Genomic DNA, 25,483 nt, shown 5'->3' with positions numbered 1-25,483 from the left:
ATTTTGTATTTTGCCACGTAAAATTGCGTACTTTAAAATGATATAAAAAATTATTTTTCCCAAATCTCACAGACGATTAACTGGTGAATTAGGATATTTCTTGCAGCCACATACCCTCATGACAGTTAATGAATAATTTGTCCCTGTCATTTTATATGTGCCTGATTGTTTTTTGTTTGGCCCTCAAGTTTAATAAAAAAATCTGTATTTTTTTCCGTCTTTTATCCAGAACAAGAACCAAATTTTGTTTGCCTTCAACTCTGGTCCTCATGTGATGTACGTGTGACCTCAGACTATCTTCCTATTCAGTATTCAAAAATGTTTTGCGATAACCAAATTCATTGTTATTCGATTCGCTGGATAATGGAAAATTATATCCTCCTCTTGTCCAAATTAATTTATTTCTCAGTTTTATATTTGTGTATTAAATGGTTCTTTATTTATTGACTAAAACTAAAAAGAAAGCAATAGCTCATTATTGTCAAGGGATTCATGAAGGTTAAGGATCCTCTATTTCGTCATCAACGATCTGATCGAGACAATAAGGTCAACATTGCGCACAAACTGCCTTAACTTCCCAGAAAAGTTGGTATATGGGTGATTCTTTTTAAACATGACAATTCGGACCAAAAAATTTCTTCAAATTTAAAGTCTTTAAAATAATGTAAAATTTTTTTTGTATACTTCTTTAGTTACATTTTTTAATATCTTACAGACAGCAGTGTAGTTTATTGACATTTGCTCGAGAAAAAAAATAAAATAGAAATTCACCGAATCTTGAATGCCAGGAAAATGACATATTAGCTTAGAAGTTTAAAGTTAAAGTTTAAGTTAATAGTAAGTAACTCAAATTAAGCCTTTATGTTAGATGGATCATAAATTGCTTAAATTAATTCTTTTTTTTTCCACTGTAGAAAGAATCAAATTTTTTTTTGTGGCTGATATGTACAGAATAAAATTGTGTATAATAATCAATCATTAAATAAATAAATAACTTTGATTACATCCAACCATATTACAATCATACATAAACTTGATATTAGGTTAATATTTTCTTTTCCTCCTTACAGTATTAGCAGTTAAAAAGAAATTTTGATAACACTTCAATGTCCTGGAATTCATAAGCCAGGAAATGACAGCCAGGATAATGACAAATTCGCCATTTTATATCATATAACTTCACTTCAATATTTTTGCCTAACACGTTAACATTCTGCAGAAAACAACAGGATTTCTTAAAATAACTCAGATAAATCTATGTAGTTTATGTTATTAATGATTTCAAGAAGACAGGAAAACGACAGCACAAAAACCTACTCATCCTGAAAAATTTCTTGAAATATATTTTGAACCAGAAAATCGGTTCTTTATTCAAGCAACAAGGCATGTTCATATAGGGGGGTATCTAATCAATCTATTAACATAAGATATTGATTCCTGAAGCTATCTATTTTGGGTATAAACCACTAAATAAAAGTAGCCAGGAAAATGACAGACTTTCTTGGGACGAACAAATTATTGACAGAAAAAATTATTTTAAACGAAATTTTTGTAAATAATACCCTCTGCGTATATTCTAGAAATGCTTACACCGGTTGAGATAAAGAAATTAGATATTGAAACATTCATGGGAAGTTCTGGAGCTAATTATTATTGAAAACATTGTTTGGGACATGACAGGAAAATGACATTTTGAAGTTCAATTAAATTTTTTAACTATACAAAACAGTCAATGCTAGTGCTAAGTCATTTTAAAATACTAAAAGCAATGCTATTTATTAATTTTTTTAAAAAAAAGTTCTTTTAGTATTATAGTATTAGATCATGGAGCAAGGGACAGCGAATTGTCATATTTCGCGAGAATCACCTATATATCAATCTGAAGGGTTTCAAGCAGCCACTGAATATCGAACCCAAGTTCTTCACAACAGTTTAGTGTTTACGTCACAGACTAAGTACGGATCATTGATAGAAAAATTGTATATAAAACATTTAAATCTGTGGTGGAATATAGCATATAGTGAAATATTAGCAACAAAATAATTTTCAAAGAAGCAAATGAATAACATACCTATTTTCGATTAGGAATTTCATTCGGCAAAATGCTAATCCCCCCCCCCTTAAAATATAAGTTTGAGGCACCTGACAATTTCATTAGAAGATTTGAGTTCACCCCCTTGAACCATTAAGTTTCAATCCTAGAGCGTGAAAAACCGATCAATAGATCAAGAGTTATTCAGGTTGGTCCGTTTTATTTTGGCGGACTGTACTATAGTCTAATAATTACTTTTTGCATTAAATATTAATACTTATGTAAATTGTAACATTAAAAATATAATTTAATTTAAGCAATAAATATTACCTGTGTTGCTTGTTTACCCAGTATAGGGTTTCCAAAAGCTAATCTTTGTGAAGCATAGTGAATAGCACAATCAAGGGCAGCCTAAAATACATGAACAATATTAAATAACGACTATTAAAGTAAATCAGCAGTCAGAATGTGAAAAAAGGCATTTTAAATACATAAACAAAATGAATCAATGAAAGTCTAATTGTTTTTATTTGTCAATATTGCAGTGGCAGAATCACGAAGACATTGTTGCAGAACATTACAGAATTCTTGGAGAAAGAATTTTTCATTTGCGAAGCGAAAAATTTTGTGTTTTCTTACCTGCAGAATTTTTTGTAAGTTTAAGTTTTTTGAACAATGCTTTTTTTCTTCTTTTCTGCAGAATTATTTTCGAAATATGCATTTCTTGCATTTCGGAGGCATTACAGAGTTCTTGGAGAAAGAATTTTTCATTTGCGAAGACAAAAATTTTGTGTTTTCTTACCTGCAGAATTTTTTGTAAGTTTAAGTTTTTTGAACAATGCTTTTTTTCTTCTTTTCTGCAGAATTATTTTCTATTCTAAATATGCATTTCTTGCATTTCGGAGGGGAAAGAAACGCTCATGATTTTTTCTTCTTTAAAAAAAGAAAAAAAATTGGTATGACTGTGAGTAGGAATTTTGTTACGAACTCAGATTTGTAGCAAAATAATTAATAAATCATAGTGGTATGTTTGTCCTTCCTTTTTTTATTTAGTTGAAATAAAATTTATTCCATATTTTTAACATACCATTAGCATACGAAAGCTTTAAACCAAGCAGTCCTCAATAAATCGCCTAAAGCCCAAGCCGATTCATATATATGCAGTGATTTGATCACTTTTTACAATTATTGCTACAATTTTTTTTTTTTTATATCCCTATGTCTTTCATGTTACTTTTGATATTTTCATGATTTTTTTAAAAAAAGAATACGGATATTACGACACATGTATTTGATTAATTTACTTTTAATACGGAGATTCGAGCACCGACTCTTTGGCAGTTATTGCTATTGATTTCTACTTAGTTTTTCGCCTTTAATATTATTTTGACATGTGAAGTCCGTATCACACATTTAAATATCTAATCACTTTGTTGACGCTCTCAATTCACGTAAATCCATGTGATGTTTCAAATGTTTTTTGACAGTTATTGATATTAACTTATACATGGTTTTTTAAGATCCCAATATATTTTACACATATTTTATATGTATTCCCAATATATATTATCTAATGCAAGAAGTTCGAATCACGCATTAGAGTATTTATTTCTTGACGCAATGTTCCTATCAATTTTTCAGCAGTTATTGCTTTTGATTTCCCCTATGTTCTTAAAATAATACACTTTTGATATGACATTAGTTATTACACACGTTTGAGTAGCCCCTTTTTGAAGAGTCTGATTCTTTTTTTTTTTTTTTGGTAGTTACTGCCACGGATTTCATTATTTTTTTAAACGTGATTATTAGTCAAAAAATGTGAAAAGGGAAATAATTAGTGTGTTTCTTTCCTCCTCAAAACAGGAGAATATCGCCCATAATATTAGATTATGTATTCTTTTAAGCGTAATAAAAAAAGGAAAAAATTCTTACATTTACAATTGAAAAGAATCAGATTCAGTTTTGTTCCATAGGGGAGAGTGGGGTCAATTGTAACAGGGTACGATTGTAACAGAGCAAAAATTTCGAGCTTCGGGTTCTAGATTTGGTTCCTAGGTGGCGCACAATGTGTATTTACTAAATCTACATGTACACCCCTGCTGGACACCATTTTTATGTACTTTTGAAAGAGTTACATCACAAAAGATATTTTCAAGCTACGTAAGTACTTTTTTTGGTATTAGAATATTATATTGTAACAAAATAATTTTGTTTAAACAAATAAAAAAATTATTAATCGAATATGTAAGGGGACACCTTAATTAACATTTTAAAAAAAAAAGATTAGTTTTGTTAATTAACTAGCATTGTTTTTAACAAATGAAGCTGAAATAGCGTCTTGGGGACGATTGTAACAATAAGTAAAGGGACGATTGTAACAGCTGAAAATAAATAATCTTTTGTTTACAAACCATTACTTAACTCTTTAAGAACCACCAATAGTTTCCTATATCATTTATATTATGTTGCATGTGCATTATTTTCTTTATCACCTTTCACAGCATAAATTAAAATTTTTAACCGCTTAGAGTTAAAAGTTTAACCCTTTAGGTCTCTGCTCATTATTATTTTTACTCCTAAAATATCACTACTATTTTGATCAATAAAAAAATATATCACAGCTATGATAATATGTATAATTAACTATGTTTTAGATAAATTTATGAACTGTTACAATTGATCCCGTAAGTGGGGACAACTGTAACAAGTGCACGACTGTCAGAAATTGTTAATAACTAATATAATAACATTTAAAATAAGGTATTTAATTTTTTTTTCTAGTAGAGGATAGTCTACTTTACTTGCCTGTCAATTAATACTTATAATATATAGGATTTTTTGTTAGTTAAAAATAGTTAAGTAAAAAATGTTACAATTGACCCCACTCTCCTCCACATAAAGGCTTTTTTTGTAAACACAAAGCGCTTATATTACTTTAAATAAGTAATCTATATATTTGTTACGATTCAGAAAGGAATTTGTGTAAAAAAATTGTAGCAGAAAGTTTTAAAAATCTCTGCTACAGGGGTCAATATTGGCAATATAAAATATATACTAGGCTATTGATCACATTTCTACCAGATTGACAATAAAAGTCTAGTTCAGTACAGTTTCTCTATTGAATGACGAAGAAAATATACAACCGAGCAATTGGATTTAACTCTAGATTTAACTCCATTTTGTTTTTAGAATCAAAAGGTTAAAAATTTATTCCTTATTATGACATACTTATTAAGAAAGAAAATCCTATCAATTTCAGATAATCAGTATGTTTGGTCAGTTTATTTTTCACTCCTTGATTGTAATAAAGTATTTTAACATTGTTAAGAGTTTCATAAACTTGTAGTGTTTTCCCCCCATTTTGCATTGATATTCTAACCACTTAAAAGGTTACAATTTCTTCTAGGTGGCTTTTTTTATTATACTGCTAATGTTATACTACTGAAAAAATTTCTTTTAGTAATGCCTGTAGCTCACTTTTGTGTTTAAGGAGAACTTTTTAAATTATACATTCTTGTAATTCAAGTCGAAATGAACAATAAAAAATTATTTTATAAGCTTTGCTCCATTAGAATGCACGTTAATTAGTTTTGCTTTATTTAGTTTAGGGTATTAATTCCTTAAGTGTCTGATACATCATGAATCATTGCATTTGGATTGGGGAATATAAGAACCACCTGTAACAGAAAAAATATTTATAGATATTTTAAAAAAATTAAGAAAGAAAAATTGAGAAAAATGATACGTGACAATAAAATAATTAAATAAATTAAAATAATTACATTGGGTTTTAGATCAATTAGCCAATTTTACAGAGAATGATTATTTAAATTTTTACCTCGGATTTATAATGTATCGCAAGTAGTTAAAAACTAATACATTGTTGAGATATAGATTAATTGATTCATTTTTGAGAGAAAAGCTATTTAAATTGTTAAATCTGATTTATAATATATGTCAGTGAAACAAGTATGTTAAAATCAATACATTGAGTTATAAAGTAATTGTTCAATTTTGCAGAGAAAATATCTTCAGATGTTAACTATACAACACAAAAAATTTTTCAGCATCATTAAGTTTGAGGTCAAAATTTTGCCAATCAAAGTGCAAAATATTAATTTGAATTACAAATTAATTTGAAATTTTGTACTTTTAATGTTTGTCTTTCATTTACTATAAACATAAAGAGAACTTTTCTTTGCAGTTCGTGTTAGTAGGCTCAGAAGGATAACAGGACTCATATTATATATTTATACACACGCACATACATATATATTTAAGGTTTATGACTATTACATTATATATTATGTACAATTATACATATTTCTAAGAAAACACATCCAAATTTTTACTTCTGTAGCCACATCGCTCCCTAAATTCTACCTGCATTCGTCCGTGACAAATCCTCCAGGAGCGATTGTGGCAAAAAAAACAGAAAATTTTATCTGCAAAAACTCGATAATAAGATATCAATTTATATGCACTATAATTATTTAATATAATTTTTTGAACTAAAACTTATAATTAAATTATCTACCAATAAACAATATCACACTTTTATAGTAATTAATTTAAAAAAAAACTTTTGGATCTTAAATTCTTGCGACTATGAATCGCGATATAGGATTTAAGAAAGCGAAAATACAAATCGCAATAAATAGCGTAAATATGAATCGCAATGCATTATTTTTAGATCCCGTGAATATGAAGAACATAAAATTTTGAACTTTCGTGAAAATGAATTGCGATATTGATTTCAAAAACGTGTAAATACAAATTGGGATGTTGGATTTTTAAATCGCGTGAATACGATTCACAATGACTAACTTTTAAATCAGATCAATACGAAAATCGACGTTTGACATTAAAATCGCAGTATTAGCGGATTCCGGCATAGTTACAAATATTAAAAATGGTGAAAATCCAAAATTACGGAAAAGTCACGTGTATGAACCAGTAATGTGTTCATTTATCTGCCTCAAGTTCTGTAACAAGTTCATTTATCTGCCTGGTAGTGGAAATCAGAGTCATGATAAAGGTTTAACACTTTTAATACATATTCTTCCAAAGTTACTTTATATTTTATGTGAAAAATTTAAGGCTAATAATTTTTCTTTTGCATTTGGAAAGTAAGCTTCTTTTTGAAAATAAATTATGAATATAAATTATGTTCTACAATGCCTGTAAAGGTTTTGAATGACATTTTTTTAAAAAAAGAAAGAAGTATTTTTTTTTTGTTTTTGTTTATTATCACACTCACCTGTGCAATTCCCAATGCTTGCCCTGCAACACCGATTCTTCCAGCATCAAGAATGGTCTGAAATAGTTTTGTATTAATAAACAAAATTTCATATTTGTATTAAAATGAAATATCAACTATGATAAGCTAGAAGAAATTACCATTGCAATTTTAAATCCCTCTCCTGGCTTCCCTAAGAGGTTTTCTTTTGGAATATTACATTCTTCAAAAATTAAGTTACAAGTTGATGATCCTTTAATACCCAATTTGTTTTCTTTTTTGCCTAATGTGAGACCTATGATTGGTTTAGGAACAATGAAACAACTTATTCCTTTGTGGTTCAGAGCTTTATCAGTAGTAGCAAGCACCTGTGAACAATAACATAGTAACTTTAGTGTATTTATTTAATGGTCAAAAAGTCATCCAATGATTAATATGCAGAGAGAAAGAGACAAGTTGTTTCTCTTTTGGAGGTCTAAGCTGATTCAAACTTGAAATCAATATGGGTTTTTTTAATATTAAGCTTGTCTGAAATTTAACATGTAACATGAAATTTAACGTATGAGATAAATGTTAAAATTCTAAAATATAAAAGTCGAAAATTCTTGAGCATTTCTATTATATAATAATTACAACCCATTTCTAGATTTAACAAGGTTCATAATTTTAAGATTGTGTTAAAAAAAAAAACAATAATTTATTTGATTTAAAATAGATTTTCTAATAATAAACAGTTAAATTTCAGAATTATAAATTAAATTTTAAATAGTATTAAAAATAAATCATTACAATATCATTCATATCACAGTACAGTATCTCTCAAATATTATTGCAAATCTCAAGAGTAGCAGATAGAAATAAGAAAAAGTGCTCAGAATCTTGGTTTAAAATGAAAAGACAGTTTCAGTAACTAAATAGTAAAAAGAAAGAGTAAAATATTTATTACAAATCAAAAGTTTGCAGAACTTAGATAAAATATAATTATTTGCTGTTATTGTTGTCTTATGCCACTTGACAATATTGACAAGCGTATTTTAAGGCAGTGGAATGTATGTTTCTTGTTTTTCACTGGCGCCATCTATGGCCGAGAATTTGACTTCTTCCACACACATACGTTACAGCCTGTTTTACACGGAGGTCACATTCACACACCATATATCCATCCATAGAAAGTAAACTTAACCTGCACCAAAGCCCCTTCGATCCAGTACCTTTGTATCGATTTGTTATGAAAACTTGGAGGACTTTGTGACCACGATAGAGGTAGTGTGTACTAATCACCATCTAGTACAAGGAAAGTCTTCGGACACAGCTTCTTGGACTTGAGCCCAACCATATACCAACTAAGATATCTATTTATTTGTTGAAAAGTGAACATTAATAACGTAGTTACAAATATTAGATTTTATGCCTAATTTTTCCATTTAATATGCATAATAATTAATAATTTAAAAATAAAATAAACCAGTATATAAAAAGATGAAATAGAAATGATTATTTTAAAATGATTATTTATAATTCATAGTGTGAATTAGTTTTTACTTTTTTTCGTGTAGCACCAATTTAATGTAATTTCTATTGGTACTAAGTTCTTAATATTTTCTTTTACAATCACAAGGGGATTTATAATCATCTGAACTTCATTTCACCAATGCTAAGACGAATAAAAGTGGTAGATAAATTTTTAAAGTAAAAAAATATTAGTTTTAATACATTAAAGTAAAGAGAAAAAAAACAATATTTTGTTACATCAAAAATACAGCAAACTGAATTCTGCTAATACAAATTGAATTTTGTCAGCTGCCATTAAGACTAATAAATTTAAAAAAAGAGAGAGAAATATAAATGGGACTCTTAAACCAGAAAAATCATGCAACGTAATTTTTTTTAACCTTTTTAAAAATAAATAAGTTTGATGAAATAAATAATTTCATACATAAATTTCGCCATGAATAAAAGCATAATATGAAATACAGTTTGAAACTTATTGCTAAAATTTGCTAATTGACTTTAAGACAAAGCAAATTGATATAAATATAAATGCAGATTAAATTAGTGTCATTAAAAAGAGAAAAAAAGGCTTTTAATATTTTTTGATGCCTATAAATTACATGGGGGGGAAGAAATAAATTTTTTGTTGCATTTATGCAAATATTTGGTATTACTTAGTTGGGGTAAGGGAATTTTAAATCTGAAATTAGTTTCGCTCCTAAGGCTAAATTTTTTAAAATGACTGTTTTCAGTCCATTTCTTGACGAAATGTGCAAGTTTAAAAACGGTATAGATCAGGGATGGTCAAACTACGGCCCGCAGGCCAACCGTGGCCCGAAAGAAGGTTTTATCCGGCCCGCGGATAGAATTTTAAATTGCCGATCCGAGGCTAATATAAACAATATACATTATACAGCCATTTTCTTGTCAACTATGTTTTGAGCTATTTTTGGTCTTTGTTATTCAACAAAGTATTCATGACCTTTTTCCTTTCTCTATTTTTGATCTACAAAGCATAAATTAAGGGAAATAGTTAGCACAGACAGCTTCAATTGGTAAAATGTTGAAAGCAGAAGTTCTTTATAGAATAGGCGTAAATTTTATTTTATTTTATCAGTCGTTGAACAGCCGACCAAATTTTGTCCTCGAGTAGACTTTTAGTAGAATCCTAAGAGTAGATTTTTCTGCCCGCACGAGTTCTAACATTATTTATTGCGATTGGAATGATTGAACACATATAACATCATTGTAAATAATGGTCAAATTATTAAATGTATAAAATGGGTAGTGCTTTTTTGAGTTATTTGTGAAAATTTTTAACCCCAAAGAGTAGCTACTAACAAAAATTATTCAGAGGGCCATGCGTTCTATGATGAATTGGAAATATATTTTTTTACAAGCATTTTCCCACGTTTCTTAAAATAAGCACTTTTCACTTCGAATCTCAATAAAAAGAACTTTCAGAAATGAAATCGCAATTCCATTCATCTCATTTAATATTAAAACTTGAATATCGTTTTTTTCTTAAATTTATTTTTTATTTTAGAAGATTTTACTAGGCCTACTAAACTTTTTTTTCCGCGATTTTTTGCCCTCGACCCAAAAAGATTGCCCATCACTGGTATAGATAAAAGGGGGTATATAAATGTTACAACAAACTTGTGTGGAAGTTAGGGCACATCATTAGAATTACAAAGAAACCCATGCCCTATAAGGTCATTATAAGCGGTTAGGGACACTTTCCTATTATGATCTGTTTAGAAGCACATGAAGAAATAGTTCATAATAGCAACAAACATCAAATTTTCAGGCATGGGTTTCTATGCAATTTTAATCTCGATGTTCCCTAACAGGGTGGCCACTCAAATCAGATTTCAAATTTCCCTGATTTTTCCAGGTTTTCCAGATAAAAATCTTAAAATTTCCAGGTTTTTGTTTCTTTTTTCTTATAAAGTATAGGATGTGTACAAGAAAAGNGCCTGTCAATTAATACTTATAATATATAGGTTTTTTTGTTAGTTAAAAATAGTTAAGTAAAAAATGTTACAATTGACCCCACTCTCCTCCACATAAAGGCTTTTTTTGTAAACACAAAGCGCTTATATTACTTTAAATAAGTAATCTATATATTTGTTACGATTCAGAAAGGAATTTGTGTAAAAAAATTGTAGCAGAAAGTTTTAAAAATCTCTGCTACAGGGGTCAATATTGGCAATATAAAATATATACTAGGCTATTGATCACATTTCTACCAGATTGACAATAAAAGTCTAGTTCAGTACAGTTTCTCTATTGAATGACGAAGAAAATATACAACCGAGCAATTGGATTTAACTCTAGATTTAACTCCATTTTGTTTTTAGAATCAAAAGGTTAAAAATTTATTCCTTATTATGACATACTTATTAAGAAAGAAAATCCTATCAATTTCAGATAATCAGTATGTTTGGTCAGTTTATTTTTCACTCCTTGATTGTAATAAAGTATTTTAATATTGTTAAGAGTTTCATAAACTTGTAGTATTTTCCCCCCATTTTGCATTGATATTCTAACCACTTAAAAGGTTACAATTTCTTCTAGGTGGCTTTTTCTTTATATTGCTAATGTTATACTACTGAAAAAATTTCTTTTAGTAATGCCTGTAGCTCACTTTTGTGTTTAAGGAGAACTTTTTAAATTATACATTCTTGTAATTCAAGTCGAAATGAACAATAAAAAATTATTTTATAAGCTTTGCTCCATTAGAATGCACGTTAATTAGTTTTGCTTTATTTAGTTTAGGGTATTAATTCCTTAAGTGTCTGATACATCATGAATCATTGCATTTGGATTGGGGAATATAAGAACCCCCTGTAACAGAAAAAATATTTATAGATATTTTAAAAAAATTAAGAAAGAAAAATTGAGAAAAATGATACGTGACAATAAAATAATTAAATAAATTAAAATAATTACATTGGGTTTTAGATCAATTAGCCAATTTTACAGAGAATGATTATTTAAATTTTTACCTCGGATTTATAACGTATCGCAAGTAGTTAAAAACTAATACATTGTGAGATATAGATCAATTCATTCATTTTTGAGAGAAAAGCTATTTAAATTGTTAAATCTGATTTATAATATATGTCAGTGAAACAAGTATGTTAAAATCAATACATTGAGTTATAAAGTAATTGTTCAATTTTGCAGAGAAAATATCTTCAGATGCTAACTATACAACACAAATTTTTCAACATCATTAAGTTTGAGGTCAAAAATTTTGCCAATCAAGGTGCAAAATATTAATTTGAATTAACAAATTAATTTGAAATTTTGTACTTTTTATGTTTGTCCTATATTTACTATAAACATAATGAGAACTTTTCTTTGCAGTTCGTGTTAGTAGGCTCAGAAAGATAACAGGACTCATATTATATATTTATACACACACACACATATATATATTTAAGGTTTGTGACTATTACAAAACTTGATATTATTTAAACTTATATATTATGTACAATTATACATATTTCCAAGAAAACACATCCAAATTTTTACTTCTGTAGCCACATTGCTCACTATATTTGATCTGCATTCGTCCATGATAAATCCTCCAGGAGTGATTGTGACACAAAGTGAAAAAAAACGGAAGATTTTATGTGCAAAAACTCAATAAGATATCAATTTATATGCACTACAATTATTTAATATAATTTTTTGAACTAAAACTTATAATTAAATTACCTACCAATAAACAATATCATACTTTTATAGTAATTAATTTAAGAAAAAACTTTTGGATTTTAAAATTTTGCGACTATGAATCGCGATCTAGGATTTAAGAAAGCGAAAATACAAATCGCAATATCGGATTTTTGAATAGCGTAAATATGAATTGCAAAGCATGATTTTTAGATTCCGGCATAGTTCCAGATATTAAAAATGGTGAAAATCCAAAATTACGGAAAAGTCACGTGTATGAAAACGTCCCAGTAATGTGAGTCAGCAAAGGTTTCAAAATTTAAATTTTAGAACTTAATTCTTACTTTAAATTTTAGATTGTGGTGAAAAAAATTTCTGATTATAAGTTTTGATTTGCAGAAGTCTACAAATCAAAGTCTTCTTCTAGTTTCTTAGCCTGGAGAGATGATATGAAAAACCCAGAATTCCAGGGTACACCTGGAATACAATCACCCCTGATCCTCATTAAGGAATCCTTCTCTATATTAACTCCTTTCCTCCCCCCCCCCTAATAGAGGAGCAACACATCCCATATCCCTCACCCATTGACCTTCAGGTCAGGGGTCATTTATGTGCCCGGCAGTGGAGTCAAGAGTCATGATAAAGGTTTAACACTTTTAATACATATTCTTCCAAAGTTACTTTATATTTTATTTGAAAAATTTAAGGCTAATTATTTTTCTTTTGCATTTAGAAAGTAAGCTTTTTTTGAAAATAAATTATGAATATAAATTATGAATATAAATTATGTTCTACATTGCCTGTAAAGGTTTTGCATGACATTTTTTTAAAAAAAGAAAGAAGCATTCTTTTGTTTATTATCACACTCACCTGTGCAATTCCCAATGCTTGCCCTGCAACACCGATTCTTCCAGCATCAAGAATGGTCTGAAATAATTTTGTATTAATAAACAAAATTTCATATTTGTATTAAAATTAAATATCAACTCTGATAAGCTTGAAGAAATTACCATTGCAATTTTAAATCCCTCTCCTAGCTTCCCTAAGAGGTTTTCTTTTGGAATTTTACAATCTTCAAAAATTAAGTTACAAGTTGATGATCCTTTAATACCCAATTTGTTTTCTTTTTTGCCTAATGTGAGACCATTGATTGGTTTAGGAACAATGAAACAACTTATTCCTTTGTGCTTCAGAGCTTTATCAGTTGAAGCAAGCACCTGTAAACAATAAAATATAGTAACTTTAGTGTATTTATTTAGTGGTCAAAAAGTCATCCAATGATTAATATGCAATGAGAAAGAGACAAGTTGTTTCTGTTTTGGAGGTCTAAGCTGATTCAAACTTGAAATCAATATGGTTTTTTTTAATATTAAGCTTGTCTGAAATTTAACATGTAACATGAAATTTAACATGTGAGATAAATGTTAAAATTCTGAAATATAAAAGTCCAAAATTCTTGAGCATTTCTATTATATAATAATTGCAACCCATTTCTAGATTTAACAAGGTTCATAATTTTAAGATTGTGTTTAAAAAAAAAACAAACAATAATTTATTTGATTTAAATTAGATTGTCTAATAATAAATAGTTAAATTTCAGAATTATAAATTAAATTTTAAATAGTATTAAAAAGAAATCATTACAGTATCATTCAAATCACAGTACAGTATCTCTCAAATATCATTGCAAGTCTCAAGAGTAGCAGATAGAAATAAGAAAAAGTGCTCAGAATCTTGGTTTAAAATGAAAACACAGTTTCAGTAACTAAATAGTAAAAAGAAAGAGTAAAATATTTATAACAAATCAAAAGTTTGCAGAACTTAGATGAAATATAATTATTTGCTGTTATTGTTGTTTTATGCCACTTGACAATATTGACAAGCGTATTTTAAGGCAGTGGAATGTATGTTTCTTGTTTTCCACTGGCGCCATCTATGGCCGAGAATGCGACTTCTTCCACACACATACGTTACAGCCTGTTTTGCACGGAGGTCACATTCACATCATCCATCCATCCATAGAAAGTAAACTTAACCTGTACCAAAGCCCCTTCCATCCAGTATTCTATCGATTTGTTATGAAAACTTGGATAACTTTGTGACCACGATAGAGGTAGTGTGTACTAATCACCATCTTGTACAAGGAAAGTCTGCGGACACAGCTTCTTGAGCCCAACCATATACCAACTAAGATATCTATTTATTTGTTGAAAAGTGAACATTAATAAAGTAGTTACAAATATTAGATTTCATGCCTAATTTTTCCATTTAATATGCATAATAATTAATAATTCAAAAAATAAAATAAACCAGTATATAAAAAGATGAAATAGAAATGATTATTTATAATTCCCAGTGTGAATTAGTTTTTACTTTTTTTCGTGTGGCACCAATTTAATGTAATTTCTATTGGTGCTAAGTTCTTAACATTTTCTTTTACAATCACAAGGGGATTTATAATCATCTGAACTTCATTTAACCAATGCTAAGACGAATAAAAGTGGTAGATAAATTTTTAAAGTAAAAAAATATTAGTTTTAATACATTAAAGTAAATAGAAAAAAAAATATTTTGTTACATCAGAAATACAGCAAACTGAATTCTGCTAATATAAATTGAATTTTGTCAGATGCCATTAAGACTAATAAATTTAAAAAAAGAGAGAGAAATATAAATGGGACTCTAAACCAGAAAAATCATGCAACGTAATTTTTTTAACCCTTTTAAAAATAAATAAGTTTGATGAAATAAATAATTTCATACAAAAATTTGGCCATGAATAAAAGCCTAAAATGAAGTACAGTTTGAAACTTATTACTAAAATTTGCTAATTGACTATAAGACAAAGCAAATTGATATAAATATAAATGCAGATTAAATTAGTGTCATTAAAAAGAGAAAAAAAAGCTTTTAATATTTTTTGATGCCTATAAATTACACGGGGGAAATAAATAAATTTTTTGTTGCATTTATGCAAATATTTGGTATTGCTTAGTTGGGGTAAGGGAATTTTAAATCTGAAATTAGTTTCGCTCCTAAGGCTAAATTTTTTAAAATGACTGTTTTCAGTCCATTTCTTGACGAATTGTGCAAGTTTAAAAACGGTATAGATCAGGGATGGTCAAACTACGGCCCGCGGGCCAACCGTGGCCCGAAGGAAGGTTTTTATCCGGCCCGCGGATAGAATTTTAACTTGCCGATCCGAGGTTAATATAAACAATATACATTCTACAGCCATTTTCTTGTCAACTATGTTTTGAGCTATTTTTGGTCTTTGTTATTCAACAAAGTATTCATGACCTTTTTTCTTTCTCTATTTTTGATCTACAAAACATAAATTAAAGGAAATAGTTAGCACAGACAACTTCAATTGGTAAAATGTTGAAAGCAGAAGTTATTTATAGAATAGGCGTAAATTTTATTTTATTTTATCAGTCGTTGAACAGCCGACCAAATTTTGTCCTCGAGTAGACTTTTAGTAGAATCCTAAGAGTAGATTTTTCTGCCCTTCACGAGTTCTAACACTATTTATTGCGATTGGAAAGATTGAACACATATAACATCATTGTAAATAATGGTCAAATTATTAAATGTATAAAATGGGTAGTGCTTTTTTGAGTTATTTGTGAAAATTTTTAACCCCAAAGAGTAGCTACTAACAAAAATTATTCAGAGGGCCATGCGTTCTATGATGAATTGGAAATATTTTTTTTACAAGCATTTTTCCACGTTTCTCAAAATAAGCACTTTTTACTTCGAATCTCAATAAAAAGAACTTTCAGAAATGAAATCGCAATTCCATTCATCTCATTTAATATTAAAACTTGAATGTCGTTTTTTTCTTAAATTTATTTTTTATTTTAGAAGTTTTTACTAGGCCTACTAAACTTTTTTTTCCTCGATTTTTCGCCCTCGACCCAAAAAGATTGCCCGTCACTGGTATAGATAAAAGGGGGCATATAAATGCTACAACAAACTTGTGTGGAAGTTAGGGCACATCATTAGAATTACAAAGAAACCCATGTCATAAGGTATGGGGCACTTTCCTATTATGTTCTGTTTAGAAGCACATGAAGAAATAGTTTATAATAGCAACAAACATCACATTTTCAGGCATGGGTTTCTATGCAATTTTAATCTCGATGTTCCCTAACAGGGTGGCCACTCAAATCAGATTTCAAATTTCCCTGACTTTTCCAGGTAAAGATCTTAAAATTTCCAGGTCCGTGTTTTTTTTCTTCTTATTCCTCTCTTATAAAGTGTAGGATGTGTGCAAGAAAAGTGTCTATGTTATAAAATATTTTATCCAAAATGTCATTTTTTTTAAACATGTCATCTTAAAAAAAAATTATTTTGACAAGATTTTGTTTTTTTTTATTTTTTAATGTTTTGATGCAACATTAATTTTTAAAAAATTAAGACATGTAGGGAAAATAATATGTTTAGCTTGTAGAATACATTGTTTTTATTGAATAAAATTTTTTTAATGTGTTACTTTAAGTAGCATTTGATCTAAGTGCACCTACAAAATGGCAAAAACACATAATGATCAATAAAACCTTGGATAAGCATTGTTTAATATATTTTTATTAAGCAAAGGAAAACGGTTTCAGATGATATTATATCAATAAATTTTTATAACTTCAGTGGCTCCCAAAAATGTTCGTTCTCTTATAACTTTTATTGAATAGGAAATAAAAATTCATTAATTAAAATGAATATTTCACAATGGGTATTTGATAATAGGATGTATAATCTATTTTTTGCAAAACTGCATGGACTATTTTAAAAACAAAGCAAAAATTAACTTTTAAGACATCAGTAATCAGATAGTAACAAATATTTTACATTTGTACAGCTAATTGTTTTCGGATTTCAGAATTAAAATGATCGTCAATTGCTTTCATTTTCTTATTAAATTATTTTTCATTTAATTTTTAATTAATTTTTAATTAATTCATTTAATTTTTAATTTTTGCTCGCTAACTCCATAATATTTAATTTTATCATTTAAAAACGGCTCGTGGTCGTAATAAAACAATAGACTAAATTTGATATAATATATAATTAGTTCTAAAAAAAAACCCTTTTTCAAAAATTAAAATATGTTATAAAAGGTTAAAATGAAATGAAAAAATTAGCATTAATGCAACAATTGTAACAATTTGTCGACAAACATTGCTATTAGCAATTGTGAAAAAAATGTCTGATTGGTTGGTTTGCTGAGAAAAAATAATTTACAGATTTCTTTGAACGGGAATACAAAAGCTTTCAGAAAAAGAGCGCAGTATAAAATCTATAATTATTAAATTATAAGCAACTAATTTTTGGAGAATTTTATTAAGTTAAAATTACAAAAACATTTTGACTCATTTTGTCAAAATGGAAAAAAATTACCACCAAAGCATCGGAAAAAACTTGAGTCATAAATGAATTCAGCCCAAGGTTAGAATTTAAAAACAGAAGCAAACATCCTAACCCCTTCTTCTAACCTCAGGCACAATCTTTGCCTTTCTTAATTTGCACAGTCTCATAGTCTCCATAGAGATCAAGGGTTTCTACATTTGTTTAGCAACCATGGGAGAATTTTATGTGGCATTCTAGTTTAACAGGGTTATAATGGATCAAATTTTGATGCAAGCAAAGTACAGCTAAGTTGATAAAATTTTAACTGTTTGGAGATACATTTCCGTCTAAACAAATGTGGGTATAATGGATGAAATAATTTAAATTAAGAAAATTAGTAAATAATTTAAATTAGTGAAATTAAAAAAAATATCTAAGAAAAAATTTCAGCTTTTCTTTAAAATTCCCTGTTTTTTTCAGGTTTTCATCCAAATTTCCCTGATTTTTCCTGGTTTTTATCCAAATTTCCCTGATTTTTCCAGGTTTTTTCCAGTGTAAAAAAATTCCCTGATAATTTCAGGTTTTCAAGGTTTTAAAGGTGGGTGGCCACCCTGCCTAACTGCTCTAGAAGTTTCCTGCAACATTTATATAATCCCTGTTTTATATGACGTTTTTAGCCGGCCAGGTGGCCGAGTGGTTAGCGTGCCTGACTGCGAAGCCATTGGCTGCGGGTTCGAATCCCGCTCTGGGCATGGATGTTTCTCTCTCTCTTTGTGCTGTCCTCTGTTGCGTGTGTGTGAATGATGTGTGAATGTGGCCCACCCTATAAACGGGTTTGTGGCAGTGTGGCGTGGGCAATGTTGCTCGCCTCTGTGACTTTGGTTCACAGGTGCTCACTGGGTAACGCGAAATGAGCAACAATTCTGTCCTAGTATAGACAAAGATTCAAATTCAGTGCCTGCCATTGGAAAAAAAAAAGATGACGTTTTTAAACTTGCATAGTTTAACAAATACAAGACTAAAAAAGGCATTTTGAAAAAATCTGGAGCAGCAAGGGAAAAACCGATTACAGATTTGAAATCAGTGACACAAAAGTATTCAAGATAGGTTAAAAAAATCTCATGCGAAGAAGAAAAAAAATTGTTTCCCAGCGCTATCAATATATAAATGATCTAGTATTATTAGAATGTTATCGATGGAAAAAATATTAATTTCTGATAAGTCCTTTAAAAAAAGATACTAACAAGAGCTGCTTCAGCTTCATAACCACTTGATATCCAGGCCTTAGTTCCATTCAAAACCCAAGAATCTCCTTCTAACCTAGCGGTTGTTGATGCAGCACCTGCATCACTACCATTACCTATGAAATTTATAAGTTTAATATCAATTTTTCAATACCACTGATTAATATTGTTTGAAAATTTATAATTATAAGTAATAATAATAGAAATACTGTAGATCCTAACATAACATGACTTTTCAAAACCCGAAATTTTATGAAAACCAAGGGGTCGACTTATACACCAGTTATAAACTTGGCGATTTTTCGATCATGAAATATCTACTTATTATAAACAATGAAATTTATATAAATAATTCTGTATCAGTTTAGCACTTTAAAAATTATTTTGAATATGTTATAAACAATTAATTTTGCATTTTCTCTCATCATATCTTCGTCACGTGAATACAAGACTAAAAAAGAAGCAATACTTTAGAAGCAATACTTTTTCAGAAGCAATACTTTAACTTACATTCAGAAAAAGAAAAGATAATTTATTCAAGAGTATTTCAAAAATATAGCATAATAAAACCTTTCAAAACATACTATGAAGCCACAAATTTTGAAAAGTAAAATGACGGATTTATTAACCATTAGCAGCGTCGTTATACAGATTTCATTCCGTAATAGATTCTACTTAATCTACTGAGTCTCACAAAAACTATTCTTCAACTCTATTAAAATAATTAAAGTCCCAAATTTTAAAAAGATTTTCAGCAAAATAGAAACTTTCATTCTTTTTCAGCCATCATCTTCCATCATCTTATATGCCCGTAATATTAAAAATTTGCTATTTTGTAAACCAAATTAAGAAATTGACTTATACATTAGGATATATAGAATTTACTTTTTAAGTTTAAAATTGAATTTTATTTCTGCACTTTAAATGGATGCAAACAGTTTGATATCCACGTTTAAAAATAGTACTAGTCTATCTTCATATAGGGGCAGCGATTACATTAATCAATGTTTGGAGGATTGAAATCTATTTTAGAATGTACGCTAGCTTAAGGGGAATGGGTACCCAAAAAATTATTTTGATAAATTTTAACTTATTTCATTAAAGTTTTACAATTTATATTGAGTCAACAAACATCATACAATAATCTTCAAAAAAAAAAATTAAATTTCATAAGTGTATTTTTAAAAATTTAAATTTTCTTACATTTTTTTAATTTTTTTAAAATTTCTTCAATTTTAATTGTTTGCTTTTGAAATTTTCTGAGCACATTCGATAGGGTACCAGTAATATTAAATAGTATAGAATAAGCATTATTTTCATTTGTTAAATTTTTCTAGCATTTATTGTGAAAATTTAGCAAAAAATCGGAAATTTTTCAACGTTTTCCACTTTAAAATCCAATATACAATTTTCTACACATCATACACATTATTCCATACTATTTATTATTAACAATGCACTTCTTAACACTGTGTGAAAATTTGAGAGTTTTAAGTCAAATAGAAAAAAAGCCTTAGAGTTTCAAAGAGATACAAGTATCGAAAGAAATGAAGTTGAGAAAAACTCATTTAAAGTAAACAAATACAAAGTAAATGCACTTTTAATGCTCAGATTGTAATGAAATTTGGAAATATTTTAAATTTTGTTGTTTGTTTTCCTTATTCACAACTTTAAAAAAATATTCCTTGTAATTTAGAAATTATCAAGTAAAATAAGTTGCAAACAAACACGTAAAAATTAGCCTTTAGTCAGTTTTATGTGGTGACTTTAATAATCATCACAAAAAATACAAATTAGATGACCTCAATAATGCCAGTAAAAAATGACATTCCAGCCAATTTGCATTAGAATAGGAGTAATAGCATGTTTACATGGAATTTTAGACTTGACACAAGCTGCTTTTGATATAATAGAAAATACCAATAGAGGAATTATATAAGACCGTGATCCAGGTCATCCTATCATTATTATAAAAATTAAATTTCCCTTAAACATTTATATTAAAATGAGAGTTAAAAATCAATGGAATTTTGAAGAAGTCAATTGGGCAAAATTATTTTAAAAGGACTTGAACAAATAAACATTTTATCTTCAGAATGAATGTCTTGGCACAAGCAAATATATTGAAAAACTATTGCTAGATTTATATCTTCATGCATGAAAAGTGTTATATCTTTATGCATAAAAAGCGGACTTCTAAAAAATATAGCCAAATTTACAAAATTAAAAACTTGGCAAAATAAATTAATGTTATGTATATAGAAGTTTAACAGGGCTAAAATATGATCCTTCCTCAAAAAATCTCTCTCTTTTTTTTAATGTCACACAAAATTTTTTTCTGCTTAACTCTCCAACTGTAAGAAAAAAACTATTTTTTAAAGATAATTGGTTACATGTTTGTTATGTAAAATAAAAAAAAAAAAACTTAAAGTTTTTAGGATCCAATAAAAATATTGCAAAACTAATAAAAAAATTCACCTGATACATAAAAAAAGTGATCATCAGTAAAATGCTTTTTTCATTTATTAAAATTTATCAAAACATTTGATAAAATCTATCACCATTAGAAATGTTTACCTGGTTCACTTAAAGCAAAGCAGCCAACTCTGTCCCCATTTGTAAAGGGTGTAACATATTTTTTTATTTGATCTTCCGTCCCAAATTTCTCAAGACCACCAAGATACAGAGACTAAATAAAATGAATTAGAATTTCAAAGAGATAATTTGAAACAAAGAAAAATACAATACAATAAAAGTACACAAATTTTAAATAAAAGATTACATCTGATAATAGTTGGCTATTTCAAAATGAATGCCATTACAATTTTAATGGATTCCTACACAGTAACATATAAGTCTTATTTCAGGGTTGCCACTCAAATGTGGAAGAAAAAAAAATTCCATGTGTTTTCCCTATACATAATATGCACAATATATTATGAGGAAACACATAATCACTGTGCTGTTGAGTGAGTGAGTTATAATATGCTAACTATACTAGTTTTAATGGCTGGAAAAACTTAAAGAAATAAGCAACAGCTAAGCATACTTCATAACAAATAATGCTATAGAAAATGAAATACTTTAGTGTAACTGAAATATCATTCTTAAATACTCGATATATTGTGTTTTGAGTGGTCACCACTTTAAAAAGATGAAAACAAGAAGTAAACCTCGCTGTATTTTCCCAGTTCATATGGAAACAAAATTCAATGTATTTTCCTGCTATTTTAAATGCCTTGTTTGTATGGAAAATAATGGTTGCCAAGTTTTAGAAGCAAGAAATTAAAAGGAAAAAAAAAGAGAGCAACAAACATTAGAATTTTCTACAGTGAAAAGTTTTTTTTTTTTTTTAGTATTCAAAAGTATACAAAAACTAGACGTTAAGAACGTATCCAATGAGCAAGCAAAACGAGCATCCGAAATGAACTGTGAAAGCAGTTCCGGGGGTTGGTGAGCACCAGCGAGCAGGGGGCGAAGTCTCCTAGTGTATTATAATTAAAGAAATTTTTTTTTCAAGAGTTCTTGTGTTTTTTTAGTTTTTAAAAATCTCACTTAACTTTTTGAAATCTCACCCTGTTTTTGTGAAAGGGTGAGAAATTCTCACCCATTTTTTTTCTATGATGAAAACACTGTATATATATATCGAAAATTTGAAATTCATATTTTTTTTCTGAGCAATGAATCAAACTATCTTACTTGATTTTATAAAGTGTATTACTATTTATAATTTGTAGTAAGTGGACAATTTTTAAAAGTATCAGGAATATAGTGCTGGAGAACTTTAAATGGAATTCAGACTTTTTATTATTTCCAAAGTAATTTTAGTCATAATAATAAAGATTTTATTTAGTATTCAGCAACTCCAAGGACGAAAAAAAGGAAAAAAATATTTTTGAACAACCAGTATAATCAAAAACTGTAAATGTTTTTAACTTTTACAACATGTTATAGCTTTGATAAAAAAGTTTGGATGAATTTCAACAGAAATAGCATGTATTTTCACGAAAATATAAATTTTTTTTTTTTACTTATGTTCATTGCTATCTATTTGTTTCAACTAAATGATTTTTTCTGAAAAAGGAAGGTGCAATTTTCTCTAGTTACCAAAACAGCAATTATATGTTTGGGACACAGAATTTAAAATTTAATGAAGTGAATAGATTTAGTGATAGATTCACCCCCCCCTCCCGGCAATGACAAAAAAGAAGTATATCAGTAATAAGATGCAATTTCCTTTTATTCCAAATTGAATTTTTTTAGTTGTTATTGTTGCTGTTAATTTACGTCGCACTAGAGCTGCATAATGGGCTATTGGCGACGGTCTGGGAAACATCCCGGAGGATGATCCGAAGACATGCCATCACAATTTTGACCCTCTGCGGAGGGGATGGCACCCCTGCTTTGGTAGCCCGACGACCCGCGAGCTAAATCGAGCACTTTACGGTAGCACAGTTTAACGAGGACCAATACCGCACACCCTCGGTCCCTATGCAGACTGATCCAAGTGGTCACCCACCCGCACACTGACCGTAGACAATGATGCTTGACTTTGGTGATCTGCTGGGAACCTTGTCTTAACGATCAGTCCTCTGTGGGACTTAATTTTTTAGTAAAATACGTTTAAGGTAAGATTTTCCATATCAGCACCAAAGTAATCGCTAAGCATCGGTGACTTCCGGCAGCAGCACGCAAGAAACTAAATAAAAACAGCACCACTAAAAAAGGCTAATTTGAAAGTTAAAAATCGTTAACTTCCCCTTTCAATATTTTTTTACAATTGATTCCAAGTAAAACAAAACTGCAACTTCAGTAGACGCAAAAAAACAGGTACCGAACAATACGAAAATAGACCCGTAATGCACATGCCTCAAAAAGATAAATCTCTAAACTTAACATTGTGCACGCGAGAAACTACAAAAAAAAATAATAATAAATTTAAAAAAAAAAAAAAAAAATTTTTTCAACCGCCAAATATCGATATAACGTAGTGAATTAGTTTTGAATGAAGAGATTCAATGGCCCATTCCGATTTAACTATACCAACCCCTGCACCAGATGTGATTTTGGCAAATAGCCAAAGAAGTTGTGCGCACGTGTTACCAAGAGAATGAGTTGATAGTTGACCTTGAATCTTTCCCTTACGCTACGGCAGATCGGACTCTGTTCTGTACATTCTCGCAATGATTAAACCGGTGTTTCACTACATCGGAGAGAGCAACATCGATTTAGCGTTTGCTGTAATGAATAAATCGATTTAGTAGAGTCGAAATGCTCACTCCGGAATTTTGTTGAAGAGGAAATGGATAAATCGGTATTACGATGTTGGAGTTAAATCGATATATTGTCTTACATCGGCATAAAGCCCAGTCCTAATGTGAACATTATATTTGCCTATTCTACCTTTTTTTTCCCTTCAAATATATTTTATATATTACATGTTGTCCATTTTATATATTACATAAATTTTATCTGAAGATTTTTTGAGAAATTGTTTGTTATAAAGGTTTGTAAGTAATTTAATATTCTGCAAATGGGCATTTATTTTGTCTCATTGTTAATTGTTTTTCTTTGATAAATTAAAACTGGCTATTTAAATGTATAAGCATTATTTTTATACACATTCATTACTGTAATAATAATAGTTTTAATAGTTAAGTCTAAAGTTTCTATATTCTATTGTATAATTTGAATTTGAGGTGTTACCAAAAGTACTCACAAGTCACAGTTTATATTAATTTTCATTTATTTATTTATTTTTTGGTTAAGGCTGAAATTAGCTATTTTAAAAATCTTTAAGCCAGAAGTTCACAAACTGGTTGAATTGAAATGAAATAGAATTAGTTTTTGAATAAATTAATAGATTATTCTTATTGCCTTTTATGTTTTATATCAGTTTAAATATATTTTATTTATTTGTTTTAGTTTTGCTTTAGTCTTGTTTCCAAACTAATTGAAGAAGGTAAAAACTCAGCAATTTATTTGGACACAAACAATAACTTTGATGGGAAAAGAATTGAAGAAATAGCACTTAGAAACACTAACAATGATCAGGTAATTAATTCAAATATTATTAATAATATATTCAAATATTCCAAATGAAATTCTTATTTGTAAAGAATGAACACGAAGAAAAATTTATATTTTTAATGCTTAACTGTTAAATCTGAACTGAGTTTTGGATATTGCCCATTTGCATTTCCACATGAAAAACTAATTTTTCGTGTTCTTGTCCTCCATTAGGAAACTGTGATTTGTATGGGGATTTCCAAGTTTTGTCAGCTTTATATGGGAATTTCCAATTAGCACTTTTGAATTCAATTAATTTCAATTTCTGTAATTATTTTTATTCAAGGTGATTCATTAAGAAGTATACAGTTTCAATGCACTATAAATCAAGAACTATGTAAGAGTTATTATCCCAGTAAGCACACACCTCACGGC

The 25,483-nt window shown here is 28.7% G+C and overlaps 1 protein-coding gene across 1 annotated transcript in view; it reads right to left on the bottom strand.

Moving 5' to 3' along the window:
- The window catches only part of LOC122268307 (short-chain specific acyl-CoA dehydrogenase, mitochondrial-like), a 40,919-nt gene that overhangs the window by 6,813 nt on the left and 8,623 nt on the right, over nt 1-25,483 (bottom strand). The window contains exons 3-7 of the mRNA XM_071181028.1: nt 21,617-21,728; nt 19,040-19,155; nt 7,433-7,639; nt 7,293-7,349; nt 2,363-2,443 (exon numbers count right to left, since the gene is read on the bottom strand). Coding sequence (XP_071037129.1) covers nt 2,363-2,443; nt 7,293-7,349; nt 7,433-7,639; nt 19,040-19,155; nt 21,617-21,728 — 573 coding nt within the window. The remainder of the gene's footprint in view (nt 1-2,362; nt 2,444-7,292; nt 7,350-7,432; nt 7,640-19,039; nt 19,156-21,616; nt 21,729-25,483) is intronic.

This window comes from Parasteatoda tepidariorum, chromosome 5, assembly GCF_043381705.1.
Source record: "Parasteatoda tepidariorum isolate YZ-2023 chromosome 5, CAS_Ptep_4.0, whole genome shotgun sequence".
Taxonomy (NCBI): Eukaryota; Metazoa; Arthropoda; class Arachnida; order Araneae; family Theridiidae; genus Parasteatoda; species Parasteatoda tepidariorum.
This window is presented reverse-complemented; position numbering and strand designations above follow the sequence as displayed.